General features: G+C 40.2%; 1 protein-coding gene across 5 annotated transcripts in view; it reads right to left on the bottom strand.

Moving 5' to 3' along the window:
• Positions 1–20,806, bottom strand: part of MMS22L (MMS22 like, DNA repair protein) — a 107,673-nt gene that overhangs the window by 51,211 nt on the left and 35,656 nt on the right. For 4 of the 5 annotated variants that reach the window (XM_015557696.1, XM_006778234.2, XM_015557697.1 and 1 more), the window contains one exon: positions 16,888–17,391. In XM_015557696.1, coding sequence (XP_015413182.1) covers positions 16,888–17,391 — 504 coding nt within the window. Of the gene's footprint in view, positions 1–16,887; positions 17,392–20,595; positions 20,742–20,806 lie in introns of all 5 variants that reach the window. The other variant, XM_015557695.1, reaches the window with a different exon arrangement.

Genomic DNA, 20,806 nt, shown 5'->3' with positions numbered 1-20,806 from the left:
GGGCTGCCAGAGGGATGTCTGATTGCCATCTTAGGTCCAATCCCCCCAGGGAGCGGGCCTAAGCCAGCAGGTGGTCATACCCTGAGGGGTCCCAGACTGCAAGAGGGCACAGGCCAGGCTGAGGGACCCCCCTCCCTCCTGAGAGCACAAATTTTTGTGCACGGGGCCTCTAGTCCTATATAATAAAAGGCCAAAATGCAAATTGTCCCCACGAGTGGGAGTTCGACCAACCAGGAGTTAGATGTGTGCTGATCACCAGGGGACGGTGCGGAAAATGACGGATGTTGGCGACATGGTGCTAGCAGTGGGCAGCAGTGGAGGCACTGCCAGCCCTGATGGGCCCCGATGAGAGCAGGACTGTGGTGGGATGGTGGAACAGGTGAGTGGACAGTCCCAGGCAAGGCAGGTCCTAAGGGAGGCCCCGGCTGGCACATGGGTGGCGAGTGAAGGAGAAGATGGGGAGGAGGGGGGAATGGCACAGTGGTGGCACACAGGTGGTGAGAAAAGAGGGAGTTGGGGAAGGCGCAGTAGCAGTGCAAGGGCAGCGAAAGGAGGTGGACGAGGTTGGGAGGCAGGGAACCTGATCAGCCCTGATGGCTGGCCAGCCTAGGGACCCTATCTGTACACAAATTTCATGCACCGAGCCTCTAGTCCAGTGGTTCTCAACCTTCATAATGCCGCGACCCTTTAATACAGTTCCTCATGTTATGGTGACCCCCAACCATAAAATTATTTTTGTTGCTACTTCATAACTGTAATTTTGCTACTGTTATGAATTGTAATGTAAATATCTGATATGCAGGATGTATTTTCATTGTTACAAATTGAACATAATTAAAGCATAGTGATTAATCACAAAAACAACATGTAATTATATATGTGTTTTCCGATGGTCTTAGACGACCCCTGTGAAAGGGTCATTCGACTCCCAAAGGGGTCACGACTCAAAGGTTGAGAACCACTGCTTTAGTCTATATATATAAAAGCCAAGCAACCGTAACAACCAGTTGCTATGATGCGCACTGAGGTGACCAACCAGCCAGACTGAGGCCCCAATCGGACCCTCTCAACCTCCTGCGGCCCCTCGCCCCCACTGGCCCACCCCCCATTGCCCTCCACCCCTATCAGGGGGAGGGCCGGCTGGCCAACTGTCCATGGCCCCTCCCTGAGCCAGCCCCTCCCCCCTGCCAAACCAGCCCCAATCAGCACCCACTGGGGCAGGCGACCAGACCCCACCCATGCACGAATCATGCACTGGGCCTCTAGTTATAAAAAAAGATACTATGCAGCCTTATACAATGCTTGTGCAGAGATGTCTCTCATCTTTCACAGAAAAACTGAAGTTAGAAATTTACAAGGTACAATCTCATTTTTCCTACTTAAAATAAGAGAGGTGGTAAAAAAAGTACTGTGGATAAAAGAAGCAGCAGCAACAGTTTAGAAGAACATTCTCCACAGGGTTAACAGTGGTTCCTTCTGTGGGAGGAAGATTTAGAAGAGGAATGACATTTAGTTTCTGCAACATATATTTCTGTATTATCTATAATAATAAAAGCGTAATATGCTAATTAGACTGGACATCCTTCTGGACAACCTTCCAGAAGAAGCCAGGGCTGCGAGAGAAGCCCGGGTCCCAGGTGCCAGAGGGAAGCTGGTGCCGGCAGCCGGGGGAAGGAAGGCCTACTGTTGCATGAATTTCATGCATCGGGCCTCTAGTCCTATATAACAAAAGGGTAATATGCAAATCAACTGAACAGCGGAATGACTGGTCATTATGATGCGCACTGACCACCATGGGGCAGATGCTCAATGCAGAAGCTTACCTGAGGCCAGAGGCCCCAATTACCCAATCGTGGCCTGCTGGCCAACCTCTCAGTCCCTCTCCTGGCGGGCAGGCTCTGATTGCCTGATGGGAAATGGGGCACTGGGGGCGGGTGGCTGTGGACACCGGCAGTGCCAGGCCAAGGCCCCCACCCTGCTGGTTGCTCCACACAGAGGGCAACTAGCTTTGGGAGACAGAGCCAGCAAGTGGGCGGGAACGGCCAACCTCTTGGTATATCCCCCTCCCACCACCCTAGCCAGTAGGTTCCTAATGCCCAATGGTGAACAGGAAACTAGGGGTGGGTGGCGGTGTGGGGCTGGGCTGGCTGCTGGCAGTTGGGGAAGAGGGCCCTGATTGCAGGCCAAGTCTATGGACCATACCCGTGCACAAATTTCATGAGCTGGACCTCTAATTTTTATACACACACACACTAGAGGCCTGGTGCGCAAAAATTTGTGCACTCGGGGGAGTCCCTCAGCCTGGCCTGTGCCCTCTCACAATCTGGGACCCCTCAGGGGATTACCACCTGCTGGCTTAGGCCCGCTCCCTGGGGCAGCAGGCCTAAGCTGGCAGTCAGACATCCCTCTGGCAGCCCAAAGGCCCTCAGGGGATGACCACTTGCCAGCGGGGAGCAGGCCCTCAGACCGTTGGAGGGCCGGACTATAGTTTTAAAAAAAAACTATGAACAAATTCCTATGCACACTGCACATATCTTATTTTGAAGGAAAAAAACAAAACGGAACAAATACAATATTTGTATTTGCATGTGGCCCGCAGGCCATAGCTTGAGGACCCCTGGGACAGAGTCCTGGTGCATGGGTGGCGGCTGGCTGGTTTGCCCCGAAGGGTGTCCAGGATCAGGGTGGGAGTCCCATTGGGGTGCCTGGCCAGCCTGGCTGAAGGGCTGATGGCTATTTTCAGGCTGGCCACAGCCCCTTCAGGGTGGGGTTCCCCGCTGGGATGCCTGGCCAGCCTGGGTGAGGGGCTGATGGCTGTTTGCAGGCTGGCCACAGCCCCCAGCCACCCAAGCTCCCAGTGGAGGCTGGCTGGAAGCAAGTATCTGGGATTTATTTATCTTCTATAATTGAAACTGTTGCCTTTAGCAGAGGCAACAGTGGCCAGGGCAGGGGGGAAGCTTGGCTTCCTCCATCGCCAGGGCAACCAAGCCTCCTGCTTGCTCCAGCTCCGTGGCTGCAGGCCGCCATCTTGGTTGGGTTAATTTGCATATAGTCGCTCTGATTGGCTGCTGGGTGTGGCTTGGGGCGTAGCGAAGGTAAGGTCAATTTGCATGTTTCTCTTTTATTAGATTAGATATATGCTACCTTTAATCCTCACGCGAGGATATTTTTCTATTGTTTTTTAGAGAGAGAGAGAAAGGGAGGGGGAGACACAGAGAAACATTGATGTGAGAGAAATACATTGACTTCTTACCTCCTGCACACACCCTGACCAGGACTGGGGATCCAGCTTGCAACTGAGGTATGTGCCCTTGACTGGAATCGATCTGGGACCCTTCAGTCTACGGGTTGACACTCTATCCACTGAGTCAAACCGATTAGGGCTGCATTATTTATATTCTTAACAGAATACATGAATTTTGATAATATAAAAAAGAAATGCATTAAAAACTCTCTGTAGAAACTTCAAGTGCTTTAGAGTTATATTTAAAACTTTAGGTTATATTTGATACTAATAATAATAAAAAAGAGGCTTAAAGGAAACAGTAGGGAACCTATACTGACAAATGAAGGAAGTTTCACCTGTCATTTTACCCTAAATTCTAGAAGCTTTCTATCACTATGTTTTCAACATATAGAACTAGTTTTGTTCTAAATGACAATTTTTTAAATTTATTTTTCTAGTCTAAAGTTTTCAACTAGGTAAAAATTCGCTTCTCTGTAGATATAATGTCATTATGTATATGTGTGTGTTGTGTCTGTATAAACCTTGAACTAAAATATGGCTCCCAATTTTTAAAAAATAATTATACCTAAGATCCTGTATTTTAAACCAAATCATTTAAAGAAGAGCTTCCACACATAATCAAACATGTCCAAGAAGATCTAAGCCTCATTTAGAATGCTGTAAATGGCACCCTGGAATTGTGCAGTGCCGTTTATACAACAGGACCCATGAACCTTGCCAATAGACATAAAGACAGTCATCACAGCTTTGTATCTAATAGTAAAAACTTCAAAACAGTGCCCACTTTCATCAATAAGGAATGGTCAAGTAAACTATGGTGTATCCCCAGAGTGGAATATTATGAAGCCATGGAAAATAATGTTGTAGGTGTCACTGATATGAAAAGCCATCGATGACATATTCAGTGAGAAAAGCAAGACACTAACAGTATTCAATCCCAAGTTTGGATTTAAAAAATATATAGAAATAAGAGATATCTAGAAGGCTACAACAAACTATCAATAGTAGTTCTCTCAGCAAGGTGAGATAAGTAACTTTAAAATAAACCTGTCTACATTTTAAAAATTTATATCACAAACATATAATAGCCTAATATTGATTTTTTTTAAAGACATTACAGCCAAAACCGGTTTGGCTCAGTGGATAGAGCGTTGGCCTGTAGACTGAAAGGTCCCAGGTTTGATTCCGGTCAAGGGCATGTACCTGGGTTGCGCCACATCCCCAGTAGAAGATGTGCAGGAGGCGGCTGATCGATGTTTCTCTCATCCATGTTTCTAACTCTCTATCTCTCTCCCTTCCTCTCTGTAAAAAATGAATAAAATATGTTTAAAAAAAAAGAAATTACAACGGCAGGAATAAAATGAAACAAAAGAGGTCTCATATCATAGGGCTGTTCTGGTTTTTTTTTTTTTTTTTAATAATTTGACTTGTGTGAGAAACCTTTTCCTTCCATCCCTTTCCCTAAAAGGGAGATTTATGCAGCATAAGCTACATCATCAGGGGCATTTTTCACTTTGTATTTTTATCAGGTATCTTTCAAACTTTGCTAACACTATGGCTGGCAATCTTTTGTTAGATTTTGAAGATTAGTTGTTGGTAAAATGCCATTATTGATAAAAATATATAATTGAGAGATCAACCAAGCCAACTGAGGCCCATGAAAGAACAGTGTTCCAGGAAGAGTAGACCGGTGTTTCTTGCTCTGGGTAGTTTCACTTCATAAATGGATTAACTCTTGGTAAACTAGAAAATTCTGAAACAACCAATTTTCTAATAATGATTTTTTAAAAAGCCACCTGCTATTGAATATGCTCTAAAATCATAGACTTTTCTTTGCATCTTACTATGGGCAGCTTTTCATGACCAGAGTCCAAATTCCTGGATGTCCACTGAGGAGGGTCTTTTATTCATTCTCTTATATTGGCTTCCAGGAAAATTGCCAGTAGGAGGCAGCAAGGACTGGCGGAGGCAACAGTGGCGGCTCTCCTCTGCACAGTAGTTAGCTGTTGGCTTCATTCTTCTGTCATTATATAAGCAAGATGACACTGTTCTCTAATCCAGCCAAAGCTGATAAGTACCATCAACCTGTCACTTCCTACATTTCAAATTCTAACATCACAGCATCAAAGAGTTTTTACATTTAGATTTCTTTTGCTGGCAGCAGCCGGTAGCCTCTCATTCTCCCACGGTGTTCTAATGCCGCATTTGCACACCGGGGTTACTCCCAGACTGAATAGCAGGTCATCCCCTGCTCACTGAGCTCATCTGTGGCCCATGTGCTAGGCAATTTAGATCCAATCAGCCCTTATTTAGCTCAAGAGTAATGAGCAGCATAGTGACACAGACTTAAGCCTGACCCTCAGGACACTGCTCATCAAGCAGTAAAACTGTGACAAAATCATTCATCTTCCACCCGCTGGCAAGAAATAATACTCGCACTCACTGTATTACTTTTCAAGATAAAAAAAAAAAAGTCCTGAATTTTCATGATGTGAGACATTAATTTGCAGAAAGCTGAATTCCCTTAAACCCCCCTGTTGCTATGAGCTCACCAGGGGGAAAGAGACCTTAGGAGACTGAAATGGAATAAAGAAAATTGCTCCAGCTTTCTTTTCATTTTAAATAAGCCTTAAATCTGACAAGAGATATCCTAAAGAGAGAAAAATATATATCTTGTAATGTAAAGAAGAAACTATTGAAATTAAGAGTTCCAAATGCTAGTTTCACTCTTTATATTGTTCTCAATTTTGTTAAAATATAAAATTTGAAACAGAGCAATTACTCACCCTACTCCACAAGGTACATGGAGAAAGGTAAGGAATTGTTCTTATAGGCCATACAGTGGCAAAAGTAAATTCATATCATGAAACAAATATGTACTTTGATGCTAAGAAACACGTTAAAGAAAATAACTTTAGAGTAATTACCAGAAGATGGTGAGGATAGCTAGAAATATTTTACAACTATAATGAATATACTTTTTCTACAATTTATAGTGCCTTTGGAGGTTTTATTAATCCAAAAATAATTAATGGGATAATTAAGAGATAGGTTTCCTTCCCTCACTGACATATCGCATCATTAAAAAACACATCTAGTAGCACTACACGTATTAGACATAGAAGCTTAAATTATTACTTGCTTCCTCTATTTCCCTTTTATAACCAAAAGCCACAATAGCAATTTATCTTAATTTCTTTAGCTTGGGTCCACTTACTGAAATCACAATTTCAGCTGTTTTTACAGCTGATAGTTAACTTTAGCAATCCAGTCACGAATGGGATTTACCAGTCTTCAATATTTATTATGACAACATGTCTTTGGTTGAAGAAGCAGAGCAGTGTGGTGCCATGAAAGAACAAAGTAGCGATACCTTCTTACAAACTCATTGCTGAGTTTCATCCAAAGCTTCAAAGATCTGGGGGGTCTAAATACCTATTGTGAACCATGGGGTTCAGACAAGAAACTACTGTGACATAAATAAGATTGGGGAAAATAGCTTTCACCTCACCCCAACATCTTTTGATTTATTACCATTTGCCAAAGAGAAATATTCCAGTGCTTGGTACAGAAAATAATCATGGCACCTCTATTCCCTAAACAACTGAGCTGATCCACTTCAGAAGAATGAAATGTTTCCTTTACAGAGTATATTTCTGGTTTTCCTCGTCCTTTCAGCCCAATGTTCTTTCTCTACTCTTCCCTTCCCTTTTTTCCTCTCTAATTTTAAGAGGTGGATTTACTGTTTCATCTCAGAAAAAAAACATCTTCAGTAACTTCAAACTTGAAGAACTATCAGAGGTCATAAAGCTGCATTCACCTACTTCTTAAAAACAGAAGTGATCGTCAAAAGAAAATCTAATATAAAGCTATAGTCGACTTTTTAATTTTGTAATTACTGGGAACTGGGGTTTTACATATTAGATCTGATCTAGATTATAATTGGAGATAACAAGACTAGAAATACAGTAAATACAAAAAAATAGAGGACTAAGAAAGGTGGAGAAGACTAAGATGTCCATGGATACTTTGGTACCTTTTCTTTGTACCCAGCACTCTAAATTTCACATCAATGTGCCCTGTTGTGAGTCTATTTTCTTACATTGCACTGGAGTCACTCAATAGGCCCTTTTAATAAAAAAATGTTTCATTCTGGGAACTGTCATATATTATTTTATTGATACTTCCTCTACTTCATTACTTCAGTTCTCTCTCCCAAAGACCTTGCTTCCAATACAATCCAAACACAGATGATCTCTACTTTGAGATTCAAAGTGTTCCTGTAGAACTAGCCTCAATGGAGAGGTTCTGAAAACTCCCCCAAACAAGGTGAAAAGCTCAAAGGCCCCTTATACTCCATGTGTTGCTATATTTCAATGGGAGAACAGTCTGGTGAAAACTACTGAATTGGTGAAACAAAATAATAAAAATGGTCCAAATTTTTTCAGCTAGACATGAGTTTTATCTTTCAATAATACCAAAAATCTTTCAATTAATTGAGAAGAATGGACTCCTGGCATCTCTCTGGAGGTCCCTTATGCCCAGTGATCCTTAGGCAATACACATGCTGTGAAATTCAGATTATGCATTAAACCTATAGCCTGGCTGCACAGATACTGTTGTGTACTTTCATGTGAATATTGGCTAGAATTGTTGGATAAGCAGGTAAAATTTAGGAACAAGTATAAATCATTATCAAATAATGCTGAGTAACTGAAATAGTAAAATGCTTTTAAAATGGTGAAGACGTATGGTTGGAATGAACACTCATCTAAGTAAGTACCTTTCTCTATTTTCTCAATATATCTTTCATATAATACATGAGTGCATACCAGATATGCTGCATTTAACTGGTTCAGTGATGTACACCAAGTGTCTATAATGCCTGCTACCTTAGTAGGCACTCACAAATATTAGTTGGATTTGTTAAATAATAATTTAATAAATATGCATCTTCTCCATGGACTCAGACAATAGTGCTGAGAAGGCCTTGAGAGGGGGAGGGGGTGAAACAGAGAGGGCCATTGGGGGGGAGTGGAGGGGGACATGGGGCAGCTGCAATACTTTCAACAATAAGATAAATTTAAAAAATAAATTTATCTTCTGTAAAAAACAATCACAACACGACATAGAAAGCAAAGGACATTAGAAAGTGTTAAAAAATTCAAAGGGAAGAAAGACTATTCAAGACTAGGGACACACGGAGAAGCATACATATTTCAAGGTAAGTTGGAATAAAGAATAATATTGTTCACATAAAATAAAAAAAGCAATAAATAAAGAACACAAGCATGCATTTGAGAAGTTATGACCCACATTCTGGATGGGTGCAGCCTTGAAGTCAGTGCTGTCTGAGAGATCTGCTGTCCACCATAGTAGCCACTATTGAGGTATAGCTACCAAGGAACTCCTATGTAACTAGCATGAAGGAGGGAAGTTTTCATTTTATATTCATATATAGATGATAAAGAAACTGCACATGAGCAGGTACTTTGGGAAATCTGGGATATACTAAAAAAACGATATGCAAATAACTCACAATTCAATTATTTTAAAAATTCCTATCCAGTTTCAAATTTGTATTATTGTAAACTATTCTTCAATAATTAAAAGCTGGAACCCATTCATACTAATAGTGCATCCAATAACAAAAGGAGGAAAAGGCATGCATGCAGTCAAGACTTTCCTTTCCATTTTTCCTGAAAAATCATGTAAATTATTTGGCATAGAGCAGACCCTCATAAGACTATTTCCTTTTGTACTACATCCTCCCCTACTTAAATAACCCCCAGTTCTCTCACTGAAGATGTAAAAAAGTTGTCTTGAATAAACAATACCATACAATAAAGGTTAAAATAACTAGAACTATTAAACATGGAAAATATTTGAGAGAAATAGTAAGCAGATTTTTATGTGTGCATACTCACACACACAAACCCATCCCAAATGTCAAAACAAATATATAACGAACAGATGACCTTCTAGGCTCAAGGGAAAAGAAGAAAAGGGATTTAAAAATACATTGATTTTCAAAATGTATTTTGGAGGTAGGAAAAAGAGTTTTAATCTTTTAAGAAGTTGTACTTGAGTAGAGTATCAAAAAAAGATAATTTCTTTTAAACTATTTCTTAGGCTCAACATTTAACATTTTAGATAAGTTTTCAGCTACCTTTAGACTTCTTTGAAACTAGACTCTTGTTTAGTGCAAAATAGGTTATCAGTTGATCAATATCCATTTGGCTTAAATTCATAAGTCCACAACCCTTTTTAAGTGGTAGAACAAACAGATACAAAGCCTGAAAATTTATTGTTTCTTTTTAAACTCCAAATGATATTTGCAGATGCCAAAAGGCATTTTGAAATCACTCACCCTTACTTCAGTAAAAATGAAAAAGGGGGATGGGGAGGAGGGAGAATCTCATGAGGCCTTGTATGTCAAGTTTTTGCCCAAAGCTAATTTTCATAGCTATGTTATAAAACCTTGAAAATGGAAGTCTATAATGGAAATGCTGACAGACCCTTAACTATAGCAGCATGAATGGATATAATTAAAGAAAAGCTTTTGGCTACACCTAACTCCACAAACGAAAGACTGGCATTTTTACATTAACCTCAAATAACAGCCAGTGAGACCTAGAAATGTGATTCCAGAAAGGTAATGTGAAATGTTAAAGACGACTGCTAAAACTATTTGACATTCGAAGTTCTACACACAGAGGCATTTAGTTAACATAACCAAGTCAGTATTTTCATAATGCTACTTAATCAGCAATAAAGAATGCTCTGGTGAGCCATCAACTCCAGTTAGCAGAAAGTGGCATATGAAGTTATTATTTCTTAACAGCCTAGAGGGAGCCGCTTCTCCCTTAATCAGTGATCTTGGTCCCTGCCTACCTGTAATTTCTCTGTCATACAGTTATAAAACTATTACCCTGTTCAACATACAGACTCACACATCTTGCACACATATTTATGCAAGGACTGGTACCTATTCCCACCTGAATTTGAAAACAGAAGAGATTGCTAAGGTAAAGTATTTCATTCTTCCCCTTGTCAGGGATGCAGCCTGGAATAAATATCATCAATCTGTGTAACCCATCTTCCCTGTCTAAATCAAAATTCAAAGAATTTAGCTGTGTTCCTAACTTTAAAAAGAAGGGGGAAAAGCCTATGCTTTACAAATATCCAAAATGTTTTCATACTTTCTAATAATATTAAAAGTAATAATTTTATAGCATACCCAAAAGACTCCTATGGAAAGATCTTCAATGAGCCTCCTGATTTGGGGAAGAAATTAGGAACACATATCTATGATCACATACCTGAAAGACTTTTTCTCCTGTTTCCCCTGTCTCCCATGCTTCCTTCTTTCTTTTAAGGTAAATAATCCTGAATGATCTCTGGGGCCTTTTCCCAAAAGGTTTCAAACTGAAAGGAAGTCTGCCTTGACAATATCTACCTTGGAGTGCTAAAGATTGATGGAATAAAATTAAACTGTGTAAGTCACAGCCCCTCTTATTATATATTATAATTAGTCTCACTGAAGAACTGTGTGCAAATTACTACACAAGCTTCAGAAATTTAAAAGATGACAGACAGTGCCTAAGCTGTGACAGCATTAATAAAGACTTGCACACTACTTCACCACTCTTATTCACCCATTGACCTCATATTTCCTTCTGTTAAAACTGATCTATAATTTTGACAATGAACGTTATACATGCTTTGATATACATTTACAGCAATTGTTTTCAATCACAGTTGAACAGCATAAAAAACAAAAATAAACATTTGTGCAAGGAATCAGGCAATATCAATATAAACATCTGTGTGTTTTTTTTCATAGGTTAGTCTTAAAGATCAAGATCATACTCCTTGCCCCTGGCTCAAGATGACAGCAAACTATAAACTCAAGCTAGTTCTAGTTAAAAGATACTCCTAACATAAATGTAAACTTACTTTCACCTTATATAACTGGCACTCTTCATTATGTCTTCTTGATTCCTACCTCTGTACTTCTGAATAGTGATCCTCAGGATTAAGAGAGTTGTTTGATAGCTTCCAAGATACTTGTAAGCAATATTTTCCACCATTCCTTTTAATGCTAAAGGATTTCTATGAAATTGAATTTAAAGAGCAAATATTTGTTTTTATTACAAGAAATGAAAGCTAGGATGGTTGAAAGTGCTAATAAACCAAAGATAAATTATTATTATAAATAACATGTGATTTACTTGTCTCCACACCCCTCTGTGATTTTTTCCAACTAATGACTCATTAAAAAAATATGCAACTTGCCCTAACCGGTTTGTCTCAGTGGACAGAGCGTCAGCCTGCAGACTCAAGGGTCCCAGGTTCGATTGCGGTCAAGGGCATGTATCTTGGTTGCGGGCAAATCCCCAGTGGGGAGTGTGCAGGAAGCAGCTGACCGGTATTTCTCTCTCATTGATGTTTCTAACTCTCTATCCCTCTCCCTTCCTCTCTGTAAAAAATCAACAAAATATATTAAAAAAATATATATATGCAACTTGCAAAATTATGAAAACATAGTAATGAAAGTTCCTCAATAAGCACCCTTTTTTAGTAGCAAAAATAAAAGGCAAAAACACTCAGAAGTATACATGTTAGAACAAAAATAGGTTTACCATAGATTGTATCAAAAATCCTATCTATTTATATATTTTATACCCTGGGTGTAACATCACAACTGAGGCTCGACCAACCAGGAGGAAGTCAGTCCTGCAAGGGTCATCTTGGCAACAGCTGTGCCCTCCCCAGCTGTTTCCCCCTGAGGGGAGCGAGGTTTCAGACAGGAACGCACTGAGTCCTTGGGGTGGGTGGCAGGAGACCAGGCTGGCTGTCAGGCTGTTGGGATCACTAGCTCATCCATCCCCTGCTACTCAGGGGCTCAGGCCTGCGGGAAAGTGGGCACTGGCAACTTCACCTCCATGTGCGTATGCTGGGCAGGTGGCTGATGGAATGCGCTGCCCACTGGGTCAGCTCACGCCAGGGCAGGTAAGTCGCGGGAGCACCCCACAGCCTCCATTAGCGCAGCAGCGGCAGCAGTGGCATGTGCTTGAAAGGTCCGAGCAGGCAGCGCGTTCCATCAGCGGCAGACCCAGCACACACACGGAGGTGAAGTCTCCGGCATCCACTTTCCCAAGGCCTGAGCCCCAGAGCAGCCAGGGATGAGCTGGTGATCCCAATGGCCTGACAGCCTGGCGGTGGAAGTGGCCTTCGGCCTGGGGGCTGGCGAATAGGCAGAAGATGGCCCTGATGGCAGGGGGCTAGGGCTGGGGACCCTCCCCGCACGATTTAATCGTGCGCTGGGCCTCTCTAGTCCTACATAAAAGGCTAATATGCAGATTGAATAGTGGAACTACCGGTTGCTATGATGTGCACTGACCACCAGGGGTCAGACACTCAACGCAGGAGCTGCCCCCTGGTGGTCAGTGCGCTCTCACAGGGAAAGCGCCACTCAGCCAGAAGCCCTAAGCCGGGCTCATGGCTAGAAAGCACAGCAGCGGTGGGAGCCTCTCCCACCATCGCAGCAGTCGGACATCCCCTGAGGGCTATGGGACTGCAAGAAGGCGCAGGCTGGGCTGAGGGACCTGTCCCCCAATGCACAAATTTCATGCACTGGGCCTCTAGTAACACAATAATAAAAAATAATAATACAAAAATAAACTGTGTTTGTGTACTCACAATTGTAAACCTACGTTATATGAGTAGTGGTGATACTTTCGGGTTTGTAACATTTTACAAATTTCATTCATATAATTATCTCTTAATTTTTAAACAAATGTAGTAGTATGGTTAATTTCTGTGTGGTTAATTATGAACTATTATAAAGATGGTATAAGAAGGTGGCTGTGGTATAAAGGGTTAGGTCGGATTGCCGATTCTGAAACTTAATGGCCTTATTTTAGGGAAGTCATAAAAGGTCTCCAAGTTTTCATTCCATCTATAAAAAGGGATGATATGGTTAATAAAGAAATAAATGAGATAGTATTTGTAAACTGAACATCTTTAAAGAATGCAAGAATTATTCTTGTGTTTCCAGTTACCACTTTTGAAGAATGACCAACCAAGTTCCAGTTAGGAGGTTAAAGACAAAAAGAAATTAGTAAATTAATACGAAATTTTAAAAAATAATTTCCAATTTTATTACTTTCTTTGTATTTCCATTTTGAAATTCTACTATTATCAAGTTTCCATTAACAGTTTTAGCAGACTTTTGTATTTACTATCTTAGAACACATGCTTTCTAAATATACTCCAATCACTAATCTAATAAAAATGAGAAAGAATACTTGCTTTTACACCAGTGGTTCTCAACCTTCCTAATGCCACAACCCTTTCATATAGTTCCTCATGGTGTGGTGACCCCAACCATAAAATTATTTTCGTTGCTACTTCATAACTGTAATTTTGCTACTGTTATGAATTGTAATGTAAATATCTGATATGCCGGATGTATTTTCATTGTTACAAATTGAACGTAATTAAAGCATAGTGATTAATCACAAAAACGGTATGTAATTATATATGGGTTTTCCAATGGTCTTAGGTGACCCCTGTGAAAGGGTCATTCGACTCCCAAAGGGGTCACGACCCACAGGTTAAGAACCGCTATTCTACATACACTATGAAGAGTGAAAACTGGTGCAAAAAAATTTTGTAGAGAATCTGGTAATATCCATCCACATTTAGAATTCACATATGCCAATTTATGCTTAGGAATTAATCTACAGATATACTTCCCAAGTACACAGAAAATGCCTGTATAAAGATGTATAAACAAAACTGTGTTTCTAGTAACATAAAATGTTAAACAATATAAATATCCATTATTTGGGATTGGTTAAATAAAGTTTAGTACATACATATAATAAGATACTAAAGCAGCGACTAAAAAGAATTAGGCTCATACTAACACGGAAAGTTAATGAGGAAATACTAAGTGAAGAGGTTGAAGAACAAAGATTATCCATTTTGTGTTTTAAGCCTATAAATGAGAAAAAATCTGGAAGGTTCTGTAAGAAACCATTTTTACTTTTGTGGAGTAGAAGTAGATCAATGTTTTCAACCTCAGTACCACTGTGGCTGGTTGTGTATTCTGTCCTATGGATTGTGGGATGTTTAGCAGTATCCCTGACCTCTACCCATTAGGTACTAGGCGATACTAGTAGCAAACCCCCAGCGCCTCCAGGTGTGACAATCAAAACCTTCAGACATTGCCAAATGTCTCCTTTGAGACAAATTCACCTCTAGCTGAAAATATAGGAGTAAAGGTGGGAAAAGGAACTTTTAGTTGTCACCTTATACCTCATATTTTTTTCTTTTACTAATAACAATATATTTGCAATTTAAAGAAAATTTTAACAAAGATTTCTCCAGATTTCTAAGAAAATTAAACTAACAGTATTTGTGAGATATGAATCTTTGTGTGTTGTTTTTTTTTTAAAAAAAAAACCTATGTAAGAAGTAATGCAATCCTTTTCATATACTACTGTTATTAAAAAGATAGCTCTAGCCGAAACCGGTTTGGCTCAGTGGATAGAGCGTCGGCCTGCAGACTGAAAGGTCCCAGGTTCGATTCCGGTCAAGGGCATGTACCTGGGTTGCGGCACATGCCCAGTAGGAGATGTGCAGGAGGCAGCTGATCAATGTTTCTCTCCCATCGATGTTTCTAACTCTCTCTATCTCTCTCCCTTCCTCTCTGTAAAAAATCAATAAAATATATTTTTTAAAAAAAAGATAGCTCTAAATCATTCCTTTCCTCTCCTCCAAAATATGGAAGTGTTCTAATTTATCTTTAGATACCAGAATTTTTTTCCTTTTTCTTACTAAATCCTTGAGAAAAGGCCATTATGAGGCAATAAAGTTTCTCTTTAAAAATTTTAAAAAAAGAATGCAATCGTTGATTAAAAGGGACTTATCCACCTTCAATAGAAAAAGCAGAAAAATATACAGATTCTGACACTTGGTTTCCATGACTACCTCTTCCAAAGATGCCCATACTTCATTTTGTATTATTTTGCCTCTATAGCTTTTGTGGGCTATAGTTCCTCATCACCAGGATGGTTTAGGCCAGTAAATCCTCTTCCTACCTGTTTTATATATTCAGACAAATATAAATAAACCAATAATGGTGCCAGAAATAGTGCTACAAATTTTCTAATTTTGTCCAGGAAACACGGGGAATTACTACTTACCATTTATTTAAAAACTGTACAAACAAAATTAATGTGACATTTGGGAAAGTATGTTTAATAAACTCTACTAGACTAAAAACAAACAGTTCATTGAGAAGATCCAGAATTAGTAAAAGCTTCTTCTAATAAAGTTGGTTATCCATTTACTTTCCAATCTATCCATCTGCCCAAAAATTTGAGAGCTTCAAGACTGTCACTTTAATATATCTGACTCCAGGGGATAAGGGGATGACTGTCTGATTAAGAACTCTGGATAAACCTTTAGAACCTGTCCGAAACTGATGAGTGCAGACAAACAGTAAAGCTGCATAAAACAAAACCTAATAAGGAATGAAAACCTATGGATTAATCAGTATGAACACACAGACCAACATTAAGTAAATTAACAGTAAGTAAAACTGGCAATAAATAAATTTCCATAATTTGGAAATCTTGTCAAGTTAGTACCTTTGAAAAACAGATGCTACTTTTGTAATGTGGTTTCAGGAAGAGGAAAGCTGTCTGTTCATTAACTCCAGGCATGATTTAAAAAAAAGTAAAGTATTTCTATACATAACTTTTACCTAACTTTTCAGAGACAGTGACTAACCACAATGAGTGGTAGCATCTAACTTGTTAAGAACATATACTTCGAAGATAAAAGTGTTATGTGAAAAAGGCCTAAAAGAAAATATGTTTCATTACCACTGTTCTCTTAATTATTGTTCGGATCTGAGTGCATTTGCACACTTGTATAATCTAAGTGGACCTTAAAACTTAAGTTTTGTATAGGTGATTGGCATTAAAATAGAACAATCCCATCTTAATCTCAGAATAAATTGTTTTAGTTGGAAGTATTTGAGGCAGTTCAGGCTATAACTCTGTAGCAAAATATTTAAAGATACTTACTTTTTAAAATGGTACTATGTGGCCAAAATCATATGAGCAATAAATTATATACGTTTCAGTAAAAGCTACTTTAGATTTGAGCTCAGGTCTTGCTTAGAATATCTGAAACATACCTCTAGGTAATAATACTCTTTTACGAGGGAGGGAGGGAGGGAGGGGAAGGAAGGAAGGAAGGAGGAGAGGAAAAGAGGAAGGGAGGAAGGAAGGAAGGAAGGAAGGAAGGAAGGAAGGAAGGAAGGAAGGAAAGAAGGAAGGAAGGAAGGAAGGAAGGAAAGGAGGGGTGAAAAGGCATAGCTCTGGGACTGTACCAGAGCTGCCTCGAGTTTAATGTGTTGGCACATAAGCTCTCTCTTAAAGAACTACTGTTGAAAGAAGTTTGAAAACTACTGATTTATGCCAATGTACTAATAAAACCAGCTCCTCTCTCTACTTTTGGACTTCATGATTAGGTCAAAAGAAAAACTTTCATATAGAATCAACACAGGTGACAATATTAAACAAATTAATAAATAAGCACATTACTAGAAAACATACCTGATTCTAGCCAGAACAGCTTGTAGAAAGTGCAGTACTGTCCTAAGTTCAGGATCTTGACAAGCTGGCAGAAGCATACTAAATCCATCATTAAGCAGTTTTTCATGGGAGGGATGCAAACACTGGCTTGTCTCAAACACTTCCTGAACACCATCAATATAGATGGAAAGAAGTGTCCAGAGAGTCTGTCTTTGTCCCATTTCATCATTCTTAGATACCAAGAACTCCCTTGCTTTTGCCTGGAAAGCATCTGAAAATTTTTCAGCTAATACACCAATGTCCACATTTTTCTGGGTATACATTAAGAGGAAGGCGGCCTGACCCTTCCAAATGAGAGGTGAGTTTTTCAAGGTAGGCTTGAGGAAATTCAAAAGGTCTAAAACACGAATTGCAACATCTTCTACCTCTGCAACAGCTGCTAACAGTAGAAAAAGGTTGAAAAAGTTTTGCAGACCAACTACAGTTAGTTCTTCCATTCTTTTTTGATGGAATTTAGAATATATTCTGTAAAACATAAAAATTGGTTTTATTAAACCTTTTTATTCACAAAAATCCATCTTTTAAAATAACATTTCACTCAATAGTCATGAGTCTCATTACCATAAATTTTTGGCTATTTTGTTACAATGCTGCTAAGTCACTTTGTTTACCTAGGAAACTAATGAACAGAATACCCCGACCTGCAAATTTTTAAATGATGTAGCAAATCATCTATAAGTGAATCAAAGGGTTCAGGGGTGCTTCCAAAGTAGAGTAGAAATATTCTTTACATATAGTACATGACTTCTCTTAGTCCCCCATCACCCTTCCTTTAAAATTTTTATTGACAAATAAGAAAAAATATATCTTTTAAGTACAATTTGATGTGCTTTACAAAAATTTTTAATAGGGCAATTTTATATAACTAGAGGCCCAGTGCACAAAATTTGTGCATGGGGAGGGGGTCCTCTCAGCCCAGACTACATAGGGAGGGGGTCCTCTCAGCCCCAGGGACCCCTCGGGGGATGTCCGACTGGATCGAGCCTAAAGCATTCGCCCCTAACCCCTCTGCCTGCTTGCCTGATCGGCCCTAACTGCTCCCCTACCAACCTGATCGCCCCTAATTGCTCCCCTGCTGGCCTGATTGCCCCTAACCATCTCTGCCTCGCCCCACACCTGGGAGCCAGGATTCCCTCCTCTGGCCAGTCACAGGCACCCAGGACCTGGGGCAGCTTCACCCAGGCAGGCCGCAGCCACAGAGGACCATGGGTGGGTGGCTTTGCCCAAGCTGCAGCTGCAGGCACCTGGGACCACTGGGCGGGTGGCTTGTCCCACTCCCAGGCCACAAGCGCAGGCGCTGGTGCCCAGGACCATGGGGCAGGCAGCTTGTCCCTCTCCCAGGCCTCAGCCTGGCTGGTCCCCATTCCTCTCTCATGGGCTCATTTAAGCCTGGCTGGTCCCCATTCCTCTCTCGTGAGCTCATTTGTGCCTAGCTGGTCCCCATTCCTCTCTCACGAACTCATTTGTGCCTGGCTGGTCCCCATTCCTCTCTCCCCAGTGTTGAGTGTCTGAGCAATTACAGTGTGACGACCATTTGCATATTAGCTCTTTATTATATAGGATACCTTAAGATAATACAAAGTGCTACAATTATTTTTACCTACTGACAAAGAGAAATTGTTCCTGTTAAAATGTCTAAGACTAGCCATTTAAAAATCTCTTGTCAATACTACTTAATATAATTTTAACAGCTGCCAGGCTTTTCTTTCAACAATTAAGGGATTAGAAATGAAAGTCATTTATGTTGAATCCTACTTACAAACTGTTAAGTTTTATAGCACCTATAATTAGTAAAGATAGAAATGATTATCTTCAAGAGTGGTTAAATGTTTATCTTATATAACAAAAGTGTAGCATGCAAATTATACCCTCGACTGGGAGTTGTCTGAGAGTTCGACCAATAGGCAGGGCCAGCTAGGGGAAGGGAGGGATTACTCAGCCGCGGCCAGCAGCCGCTAGGGACCCTACCAGTGCACGAATTTCATGCACTGGGCTTCTTGTTTGTAAATAATAGAACTGATAAAATTTCTGAAAGTAAGTATCTGTTTAATTAACTTTAAAACTTCCATCACACCAACTATAGTGCTTGGTATACAATATCCTATTCCTATATAATAAAATTGACCAAACAGCGGAATGACCGGAATGCCCACGGCTCCTCACCCTGGCTGGTCCTCTCACCCCAATTGAGGGCAGGGCCGGTCAGCAAACCACCCGTGGCCCCTCACCCCAGCCAGCCTGCCCCCGATGGACACCCTTCAGGTGGGCCGGCTGGACCCTACCAGTGCACGAACTCGTGCACTGGTGCACTGGGCCTCTAGTTTCATAAAAAAAGAAACTTGTTATTGAATGGATTCCAATGATTCCTTTTAGCAATAACATTCTGAGAATTATCTATCTATATAAAACCCTAGTATGCAAATCGCCCGAACAGTGGAATGACTGGTTGTTATGATGTGCACTGACCACCTGAGGACAGATGCTCAATGCAGAAGCTGCCCTCAACCCGCAGGCCCTGACCAGCGGCAGCGGTGGGGGGCGGGGCTGGTGAGCAGGTGGCGCCAGGCCAACCAAGATGAATGCGAGTGGGGTCCCCCCGATCACCCTGCCGGTTGCTCCACAGATCGGCCCTGATCACTGGCTAGGCCTACTAGGGACCCTACCTGTGCACAAATTTTGTGCACCAGGCCTCTAGTGTATTCTATAAAATGAATTAAGGTTCAAAAACAAGCTAACAAACACAACAAAGGAAAAAACTACTGTTCGAGCCACATAATTACTAGTGGCTTAACAAAGAAGCTACCATTAAAAAGTATAACCTAAATTAAAAATCCAAACTATATCACTATAACCTTGCAAGAATCATTCATTGTGAAAATCAAGTAGAATTTCATTTAGTGATTTTTGAGAAGCATTCTTCATACCTTGAAGCATTCTGTTGTGAGAACTCCTACCCTATAAGGTGAGGGAGTGGTAGATGGAAGTGTGTGCACAAACAGGGCCCGAAAAAGGGCTAGGAGGCAAAGGAAATAGAACACGGGAAGACAAAAATCATACCCATGTAACAAGCAAAAGTCTAAAAAAAGAGTATATGAAATATGACCAAAAGTTTATTTTACCACAGCAGAAAGTAAAAATGGGCACACTCCCCGAAAGAAAACATTAGTTATTTGGTTCTACTATGCTCTGGTTAGTTTTCATTCAAGAATGCAGGGTTTTGGGACACAAAAGAACACAGAATTTTGAGACAGAATCTATTACTTGCAAATGTACGATTTGGAGATGGTTTTTATTTCTGTATGCAATGTGTTTTTAATAAACCAAGCAATAATTTATATAATAACATTATAATTAATTCTGGTAAGAAAAAACAAAAACAACAGCTCTCTAACATCCTTGCATTTAGTATATGAAATTTCAATTTTTAGGACTGATGAGATAAATAAGAAAGTAAAATCCTCCACGAGTTATAGATATTATTATCTTGTTCCTTACTATAAAACATTGGCAGGCTCAAAGAGCTCCGTATTTTGCTGTCCTACATTAAGAAACACATTTTAAGTGTGTGAACCATAAAGACCTCCAAGCAAAAGTTAACTTAAAAAATACAAACAGTAACACTTCTCCGAAGATTTAAGTGAACATGATAAAGAAAAATATGGTACACACCTTCCTTTGACTTGTTTCCAAGGATGAGGACTATTGTTCTTCATGGCTTTCTTAACGACTTTTGCCAAAATGCAAAGGAAGATGGTATAACTACTTCTGGATTTACAAAGGTCGTAATCTTGTTTATCACAACAGCAGGTCTTCACCATTTCTAGCATAGACAAGGGTGACTTAATAATATTTGGAAGGCATTTCAAAGGAAGCCAAGAAA

This window comes from Myotis davidii, unplaced genomic scaffold (genome assembly GCF_000327345.1).
Source record: "Myotis davidii unplaced genomic scaffold, ASM32734v1 scaffold269, whole genome shotgun sequence".
NCBI lineage: Eukaryota > Metazoa > Chordata > Mammalia > Chiroptera > Vespertilionidae > Myotis > Myotis davidii.
The sequence above is the reverse complement of the archived record's forward strand: the minus strand, read 5'-3'. Positions and strand labels throughout refer to the sequence as shown.